Raw genomic sequence first — 9,879 nt, 5'->3', positions numbered from 1 at the left:
CCTGCAATGAATGGGCACAGGTATGTTGATAATGTATGTTGGTTGATCCAGAGGAAGAAAGTTTGTCTTACTTGCCCATCCAGGCTATGTAGGGGCAGATGGTGACTGGCACAGGTGTTCCTTGCTGTGCCATCCTAAATCAGTTCCAATCTGCAGCCACCAGTCACTCGTGCCAGTGGTGCAACAGGCTCAGTGTAGACTTCCTAACCAGCTGGTTCAGATGAGACCTAACCAACCAGTCTGGCAACAAGGTGGAGAGGTTACAGCTTCCAAGGAATGTCAAATGCTATGGGACAATCTGGGCCATGCCCAACCCATTGCAATCTGGTTTCAACTAGAAATGCTCCAACCTTTCTTGGCCTTCCAGTACCACTCATAAAGTCAAGTTGCCCACTGCTGGACAGAAGCTAGCACCTCAGTCCCTGTTATCACCACCACTACCTAGGCCAGTGGTTCTCAACCTTCCTAATGCCGCCACCCTTTAATACAGTTCCTCATGTTGTGGTGACCCCCAGTTTCATTGTTACAAATTGGACATAATTAAAGCATAGTGATTAATCACAAAAGCAATATGTAATTATATATGTGTTTTCCGATGGTCTTAGGCGACCCCTGTGAAAGGGTCGTTCCACTCCCAAAGGGGTCGCGACCCACAGGTTGAGAGCCGCTGACCTAGGCTGTTGCTTCAAATCGCTTCCAATGTCCTGTGCACACCAAGCCTAAAGTTTGTGTGCAGGGGCAGGAGTCCCCAATAGCCTCCAAGGTGGGCTTCACTCCCCATCCTGGTCATTGTTCGCCACAGGAGCAGAGGATGCTGGAAGAATGTTACAGAATGCTACTGCAGATTGTCATTTATAAATTCTGCCACATGATGTCTCTGAAATTGCTCTGCTCCAAGGTATATGAAGCTGCAGTACTACTATATTCTGCGTTTGCATTTCTTTGACATTATTATTCTTTAGACTCGACATAGGAAAATTGTATAATATTTCAACAGTTTATGTATTTGAAAAACAAATGTACCCAAACCGAGATGATGGTTTTTATTTTAAACAGGAAAGTGATAGAATTGAAGGTCAAGGCAGCGGCTCGCGTACAACTTTGGAGAAGCAGAGCAGCGGGCGCGGTGACACCCCGAAAGTCTCTCCAGGAAGTTGGGGCATGCCCAGGCACGGCATTGCTTTCCGCACACACCGCCCGGGTTTCTGCGGGGCCAGAGTGAGGAGTCACCCGCGCACCCAGCGTGGCTCCGCCCGGGTCGAGTCGCCCGGCTCGGAACTACGATTCCCAGAAGGCTGTGCGAGTCGAGGAGGGAAGGGCCGAGGCGGCCGGAAGAGCACTAGAGGCGACGGTGCTGGGTGTTCCCTCGGTGGTCTGTCCGGCTGCCCCCACGGTCCGGACGGAGAACGCGGCCCCGCGTAGTCCTCTCAGTCCCGGGCGCTGGCCGGGGCAAGCCGGCGCCTCCGCCCGCAGGACGGGGCGGGGCGGGATGTAGGGCGCGGGGCACGGAGGCCGCCGGAGCGGCAGGAGGAGCGCGGAGGGCGCCCCGAGGATGGAGAGAGCGATGGAGCAACTCAACCGCCTGACTCGCTCGCTGCGCCGCGCTCGCACCGTGGAGCTGCCCGACGGTGAGCGGGGCAGCGCGGCTGGGAGCGGGGGGCGGCCGGGGCGGGAGCGGGGGCGGAGCGCGGGCCTGGAGAGGTCGGTGGGAAACTCCCCGAAAGCTGACAAAACGCCCACGTTTGCTTTCTGAGCTGGGAGGGGCCGGACTGGGACCCCCGAGCGCCGGGCGCCCGCCGCGGCAGGTGGGGTTTGCGGGAAGCGCTGGGCTGTGCGGGTCCTACAGGTGGAGGAAGCAGAAGAGACCGGATCTCCAAGCGGATGGCGGGGACCCGGGTCCCAGAAACATTAGGCGGTGGTCATCTCACTGCCGCTGCCGGCTGGGGAGGCAGGGATGCTCCCCGGACAGTGCTGTTGACTTGAGGCTGCGAGGGCGGTTTGGCAGCCTTGACTGTTTGAAAGCGTGGAGCACTGTTGTATTTTGACAAAAGATAAATAAGGTGGCACATGCCAAACTTGTACTCTTAAAATACTCTATGTACTAGTAGACATATTTACACTTTTCTTTAATATGCCTTTCCGTTTTCATTCTTTTTTTTAAGTTTTTGTTTTTAATATATTTTATTGATTTTTTACAGAGAGGAAGGGAGAGGGGTAGAGAGTTAGAAACATCGATGAGTGAGAAACATCGATGCATCGATCAGCTGCCTCCTGCACACCTCCTACTGGGGATGTGCCCGCAACCAAGGTACATGCCCTTGATCAGAATCAACCTGGGACCCTTCAGTCCAAAGGCCCACGCTCTATCCACTGAGCCAGACCGGTTAGGGCCGTTTCATTTTTTATTCGTCACACATAGGTGGGGGCTGGGGAGCTTCTACAAAGAAATAAGGCGTGATCCCTGCAGTTTAGGAATTTTAGAGAGAGTGGAAGGGAGAGGGAGAAGAACGGGGAGGAGGAGAGGGAGGGAGAGGAGAGAGAGAGAGAGAGAGAGAGAGAGAGAGAGAGAGAAAGAAAGAAAAACATGGATGTGAAAGAGACACATCCATTGGTTGCCTCCCGTGAGGCCCGACCGGGGCCAGGGATCGAGCCTGTAAACCAGGTACGTGCCCTTGACCAGAATGGAACCCTGGACCCTTCATACTGTGGACTGATGCTCTATCCACGAGCAAAACTGGCGAGGGTGGTGTTAACGTTTTAAGGGCTAAATGGGAGTTGTCAGAGTTACTTCTTTGTAAATAACTCGCTGAAACTTACATAAGTATAATATGGCATCATTGATGTTTTCTTTTGGATCATGTTTGTGTGAATTTTTTTCTATAAAAGATATAAATGAAGATGTGAATAATTAAAAGTAATAAGTAAAAGTAAAATTTTAATACTGTTTCATAAAAGCTTCTAAAATATTTCCTTTTGGTATAATATTGGCAAGAAGCAAGCATGTATGTTTAATGTATTTAAACTTATTTAGCATATATAGCTTTAAAATCCATATATACTTACTAGAGGTCCGGTGCACGGAAATTCATGCACTAGCGGGGTGGGTGGCCTCAGCCCGGCCTGCGCCCTCTCACAGTCCTGGACACCTGAGGGGATGTCTGCTTGATTAGCCCTGCTCTCCAGGCCTAAGTCAGCAGTCAGACATCCCTCTCGAAGTCCAGGAGCCCTGGCTCCCTGCTTGCTGCTCCTTACCCTAGGTCCGTGGTCGGCAAACTGCGAGCCACATGCGGCTCTTTGGCCCCTTGAGTGTGGCTCTTCCACAGAATACCACTTGTGGACGCGCGTACAGTGCTATTGAAACTTTGTGGCCCATGCGCAGAAGTCGGTTTTTGACCTGGGCGAGTCTATTTTGAAGAAGTACTGTTGATATTTGGCTCTGTTGACCAATGAGTTTGCCGACCACTGCCCTAGGCTGGCTGCTCCTTAGCATTGCCTCGGAGGGTGGGAGAGGCCCCTGCCACCGCACTGCGTTCCCCCTGCTTCTGGCACTCTGCTTCTGGTTGAGCAGAGCTCCCCCTGTGGGAGCGCACTGACCACCAGGGGGCAGCTCCTGCATTGAGCATCCGCCCCCTGGTGGTCAGTGCATGCCATAGTGACCAGTGTTCTGCAGTCTGGTCGATTTGCATATTACCCTTTTAGTATAAGGGCTAGAGGCCCGTTGCACGAAAAGATTCGTGCAATAGGCCTTCCCTTCCCCTGGCTGCCGGCACCGGTTTTCCTCCGGCACCCGGGACCCAGGCCTTCGCTCTGGCCGGAGCTGCCTTCAGTCTTCGCTGCCCCGGCTGGAGCCGCCTTCAGTCTTTGCTCCACCGCTTCACACCTATGTATGCAAATTAACCGCCATCGTTGTTGGTGGTTAATTTGCATATCTCGCTGATTAGCCGATGGGAGGCGTAGCAAAAGTATGGTCAATTACCATGTTTGTCTCTTATTAGGTAGGATAAGTTTCCCCAAAGTACATGTAAGTATGATAAAGCATGAAGTCAATAAACACCTCTTTGGAACTAAAAGAAATTTTAGTTGTTAAAGCTACAGAAATTGTTAGGGCCGTAATTTTTCCCCTCAGATCTAGAAGCTAAGAAGTTTTGTGGTGATGTAGAGGGAATGAGCATTAGAGAGGATAAGAAATTATGTATTGCAAATTTTGCAATACCTGTGGTATTCTTCACTAACCTTAACTTTTTACCTCTTCTCCTCACTTTTTATGTGGAGTTAAGAAAATTTTAAGATAGTTTTAGGTATTACCCTTTGGATAAAGTCTGAGATAAATGAATTCTTTTCTGTTTTGTTTTGTTTTACTCAGATAATGAAACTGCTGTTTATACATTAATGCCAATGGTTATGGCTGATCAACACAGGTGAGTTCCTATTTTACAAATTTATACTTTTTGAGAGGTATAAATTTGTCTAAATGTCGTGTACTAGTATACACACATGTACGTATGCACATGTGCATGCACACACACAGTTTGTTCATAGATGTTGTCCTGGGACAAGTTATTTAACCTGTTATAATTTTCTTTATGTGAATTAAGAAAAAAGATTTTCTGAGATTCTATGGTAAGAGATTTTCTAAATGAATAGTCAGATATTAAGTCAGGTATTTGGTTGGTCATATAAGGTACAGTTATCTGACTGTGGAATGAGGTGTTTACACTTGCAGCAGACAGCTCTGCTATGGTTAGCCATTAGGTAATTTGGTGTAGTGAGAAGAAAGTGAAGGAAAACTATATTTTGAAACAAGTTTTTTGCTTTAAACCTCCTATCTGATATTATTAAAATGTGTTTTTTGTCTTTGATTTTCTTATTTGGACAGAATTAATATAGATGGGCTCAGGTTTCTGCAAGGGGAGCAGCCAGCCCTACTCTCTTTATTTCTCAGTATTCTAGGGGAGCCCGGCCAGTGTCACTCAGTGGTTCAGTGTTGACCTATAAACCAGGAGGTCACGGTTAGATTTGATCATGCCCTGGACTCCATCCCCAGTAGGGGGAATGCAGGGGGCAGCTGTTAGATGATTCTCCATCATTGATGTTTCTCTCTCCCTCTCCTTTCCTCTCTGAAATCAATAAAAACATATATATACACATATATATGTATATATATACATATATATGTACATATATATATATATATTCTGAAAAGGAAGTTCTGTTTCTTAAAAAAAACATTCTAAGGGGAGCTGAGGACTACTTGGATAGCCTCAGAGCAGATTACACAGAGTGCAGACAAGGAAACATTCAGCAATAGTTTATATGTCAGAGCAGATGGTTTTTGGATGCCATGCTACACTTAGAAAACAGTGCCCATTTTTTTGGTTTATGTGGGATAGAATTTTTAAAATATATTGATAAGAGTAACTAAAGAGCTATTAACTCTAGATCTTTGTTTTTTAAAACTTTTTAAAAACGTATCAACTCTTTTAATATTCTTTTGTGTAGATCTGTTTCCGAACTACTATCAAATTCAAAGTTTGATGTTAATTATGCATTTGGACGTGTGAAAAGAAGCTTGCTTCACATTGCAGCAAAGTAAGATTAAAGCTATTTTGAATTGAACTCTGGTCTAGAGTAATGATCAGTAGTAGCAGGATTTGAATCAGTGTTGACCCAGGGTAGTTATGGAGAGAAATGAGTACAGACATCTGAATGGTTCTTTATATGTTAAGGGCATAGTGTGCTACGCTTACATTCTTTACCTAAATATATTGTTATCCTCGGGATTGGACTCTAGTCTCACATCCACTGCCTTCGCTTGTTCCAGATCAAAGCAAAGTGTGTTAGGCACTGGGTTGTCTTTTTTAGAAATACCTTAGACTCTCATTCATCGAAATTTTTCTTTTATCCAACCAATGAGATTTTATATGCTAACTACACATGGTCATTGGCCTTATACAGAGGTGGGCAAAAACAGGTATTCAGTTGTGAGTACATGAAACAGAGTTTATTCTTGTGTTATTATTTATTAGTTATTGTATTATTTTCCATAGGAACAACTGTAAACCTACTTTTGCCCCATCCTGTATTTTAAAGTAGAGGATATTTATTATTTGTGACAGAAGTCATCTTTTAGGTTAATATGGACCTCAAAAATAATGTGTTTAAAGCTTTTTGTTCTTAATTAAGCTATATCAACTTGGCTGTGTTGAATGTATCTGATCTATTTTTAATATTGTTTTAGTTGTGGATCTGTGGAATGCTTGGTTCTGCTATTAAAGAAAGGAGCAAATCCTAACTATCAAGATATTTCAGGCTGTACACCACTTCATTTGGCAGCTAGAAATGGGTAAGTATTTTGTTTTCTTAAGTAGATTAAGTTGTATTATTTTTATTCAAGACACTCTACATTGATTTGATTTTTCCCCCCCGTTTTGGTCTTGGTAAGAGGGTCTTGGGTCATTATATCCAATTGTTAAATAACTATCATATTTAAATATTTATGAATTTGTTTACCGATATTTTTCTTCTTGAAAATATATTTGTTGAAGTTAATTTTTACTTGGTTTATAGCAGTGGTTCTCAACCTTCCTAATGCCGCAACCCTTTAATACAGTTCCCCATGTTGTGGTGACCCCCAATTTCATTGTTACAAATTGAACATAAAGCATAGTGATTAATCACAAAAACAATATGTAATTATATATGTGTTTTCTGATGGCCTTAGGCAACCCCCTGTGAAAGGGTCGTTCCACCCCCAAAGGAGTCGCGACCCACAGGTTGAGAACCGCTGGTTTATAGTGACATTTTATTTTCTGAAAGGAAAAATTTTTGCCTTTATTGTTTTGATATCCTTTTTCCTGCTAATCTCTTGTCACAATTTATTCCATGTTGTATTTTCCAAATTGCTTATTTAGTTAATTTTATTTATGGAATTAAATGCAGATTAAATGTTGTGGTTTTTTTTCCATTGATTTTAGAGCGAGAGAGGAAGGGAGCGAGAGACAGAGACACAGAGAGAGAAACAATGATTTTTTGTTCCACTTATTTATGCATCTATTGGTGGTTGTTTTTTTTTTATATATATATTTTATTGATTTTTTACAGAGAGGAAGAGAGAGAGAGAGAGTCAGAAACATCGATGAGAGAGAAACATCGATCAGCCGCCTCCTGCACATCCCCCACCGGGGATGTGCCCGCAACCCAGGTACATGCCCTTGACCGGAATCGAACCTGGGACCTTTCAGTCCGCAGGCCGACGCTCTATCCACTGAGCCAAACCGGTTTCGGCTATTGGTTGTTTCTTGTATGTACCCTGCCTGTAGATCAAACCTGCATCTTTGGCGTATCCAGTTGATGTTCTAACCAACTGAGCTACCTGGCCAGGGCCAGAGTAAATATTATTATATCCAGTTTATTCATAGTAACTATTTGAGAATGAGCTATACTAGATAGAGTAAGCTTTGTTTTTTATTTTATTTTTAAGGATGAAGTTTTTTTGTTTCTTCAAAATATTTTTATTGATTTTTAGAGAGAGTGGAAGGAAGAGGAAGAGAGAGAAAAATGTTGATGTAAGAGCCGCACATCGAACGTTGCCTCCTTCATGAGCCCAGTTCATGGGACCATGCCCAACGAACTGAGCACACTGGTCAGGGCATGGAGTAAGCTTTCTTGATTACTCCTGTCAGTGCCAAAACTGCTTTTCATTTTAGTTACAACAAAATGATTCTTTAATAAATAATGTGCTTGCTGGCCCTCTTTTAAATTTTTAATTAAATCAGCATTTTTCCATTATGAAAGTATTATTTCCAAAATGTGAATATAATTTTTGCCTTTTCCTGGTAACTCTGGTCATCATTATGAACATCATTATGTTATTGTGTATTGTTTTTAAATCCTACTATACTTTTTATGGGTTTCTCCCCTTTTTTGTAAAAAATTTTAGATGTCACATCTCTGTCTGCATCTACCACTATTTTTTACTTCTTAAAATTCTGTTGGACTGAGAAACCAGGCAAAAATGATAGGAATTATGTTCAAAATGAAAATAAGTAGTTTTTGATTGTGAGTTGGAGGACCTTATAAACATTTTTCTAATGCTATAAAACTTCTTTATGAAAGTATATTTCTATGTGTCTCTTCTTTTGTTTACTCTTGAAAATATTTTTGTTTTCTGTTTTGAACTGGGATTCTAGGTAGGGATATGGGGCTAAAATTGTCTACTGCATCAATCTGAGACAAATTTTTACATACAAGGATTAAAGTGAAACCCAAAGAACAAGAACTTCAGGGATGTCGAGGTTGGAGTGGAAAAGGCATGTAGTCCTTTGACTCTACCTGGTCTTCCCCATTTTCTGATTTGGAACATGAACTAGTTTAGGGAACAGCTTATTGTTTTTTTAATACTTGGCTACATTAGGTATGTTGTAGGAGGGCACCCCCTAAATCGTTGAGTAGATTATTTAATATTTACTTGCTGAATTAATCTCAGGTCTAGATACCTTATCCCTAGTTCTAGTAGGATAACAATAAAGGTCTGTGAAAAAGTTACATATAGGAAATATCTCAGTACTCTGTCTCAACAATTGTAAATGAAAGGACAGATTGGTGCACAGCAGGGCCAAAATTGTAGTAGGAAGACTTAGTCATTTAGGAGACTGTTACTTCCCCCCCCATCTTTGTTGAGGTATAATTGACAAAATAACAAGATATTTAAAGTATACATTGTAATGATTTGATATATCTCTACATTGTGAAAGAATTCCTTCCATCTAGTTAATTAACACATTCATTCACCATCATCTCACAACTCATAATTTATCTTTCTTTTTTGCGGAGGGGTGAGAACATTTAAGTTGGAGACCATTACATTTTTTAAAAAATATGTTTTTATTAATTTCAGAGAGGAAGGGAGATTGAGAGAGAGAGAGAGAGAGAAACATCAGTGATGAGAGAGAATCATCCATCAGCTTTCTCCTGCAAGCCCCCTTCTAGGTGTCAAGCCCGCAATCTGGGCATGTACCCTGACCGGGAATTGAACGGGTGACCTCTTGTTTCATGGGTTGACACTCAACCACTGAGCCACACTTGCTGGCGAGACCATTACATTTTTTAAAAAATATATTTTTATTGATTTTAGAAAGGGAAGAGGGATAGAGAGATAGAAACATCAGTGATGAGAGAGAATCATTGATCGGCTGCCTCCTGCACGCCCCCTAGTGGGGGTCAAGCCTGCAACCCGGGCATGTATCCTTGACCAGAATCGAACCCTGGACCCTTCAATCCGCAGGCTGATACTCTGTCCACTGAGCCAAACTAGCTAGGGTGAGATCATTACATTTTAAAGAGGAAGAAATATGAGAGATACTGCATTATTCATATGGCAGGTCAGTGAGGAGAAAAGGAATAAGAAGAGTTCATAACCCTGACATAACATTGATTTGGATGCCTTTCGTACTTAACTTTTTTTTTTATTATTTATTAAAAATTTCTCTATGACCTCTGCTTCAATCTATACAAATTTGAACTCATAAAGAAATTATAGCACCCTGGCTGGCTTGGTTCAGTGGATAGAGCGTCAGCCTGCGGACTGAGGGGTCCCGGGTTTGATTCCGGCTAAGGGCACATGTCTGGGTTGCAGGCTCCATCCCCAGTGGGGGGTGTGCAGGAGGCAGCCAATCAATGATTCTCTCTCATCATTGATGTTTCTATCTCTCGCTCCTTCTCCCTTCCTCTCTGAAATCAATAAAGAAATATATTTTTAAAAAAAGAAATTATAGCAAAAAGCTATGTCTGAAAACATAAGGAGCTGCAGGAATTAACAAGTACTCAGGTTGCTTAGCAAACATTCATTGAGCACCTCTTAAGTTGTACAATCGAACTGTG

The 9,879-nt window shown here is 42.8% G+C and overlaps 1 protein-coding gene across 1 annotated transcript in view; it reads left to right on the top strand.

Annotated features, from left to right (window-relative positions):
* Positions 1-1,552: 1,552 nt before the first annotated feature.
* The window catches only part of HACE1 (HECT domain and ankyrin repeat containing E3 ubiquitin protein ligase 1), a gene marked incomplete at its 5' end in the record, with an annotated part of 84,557 nt that continues 76,230 nt past the window's right edge, over positions 1,553-9,879 (top strand). Inside the window, 4 exons of the mRNA XM_081093995.1 lie at positions 1,553-1,628; positions 4,364-4,418; positions 5,500-5,589; positions 6,239-6,343. Coding sequence (XP_080950121.1) covers positions 1,553-1,628; positions 4,364-4,418; positions 5,500-5,589; positions 6,239-6,343 — 326 coding nt within the window. The remainder of the gene's footprint in view (positions 1,629-4,363; positions 4,419-5,499; positions 5,590-6,238; positions 6,344-9,879) is intronic.

The sequence above is a fragment of the Myotis nattereri genome (assembly GCF_964212035.1).
Source record: "Myotis nattereri genome assembly, chromosome: 6".
NCBI classification, from domain to species: Eukaryota; Metazoa; Chordata; class Mammalia; order Chiroptera; family Vespertilionidae; genus Myotis; species Myotis nattereri.
This window is presented reverse-complemented; position numbering and strand designations above follow the sequence as displayed.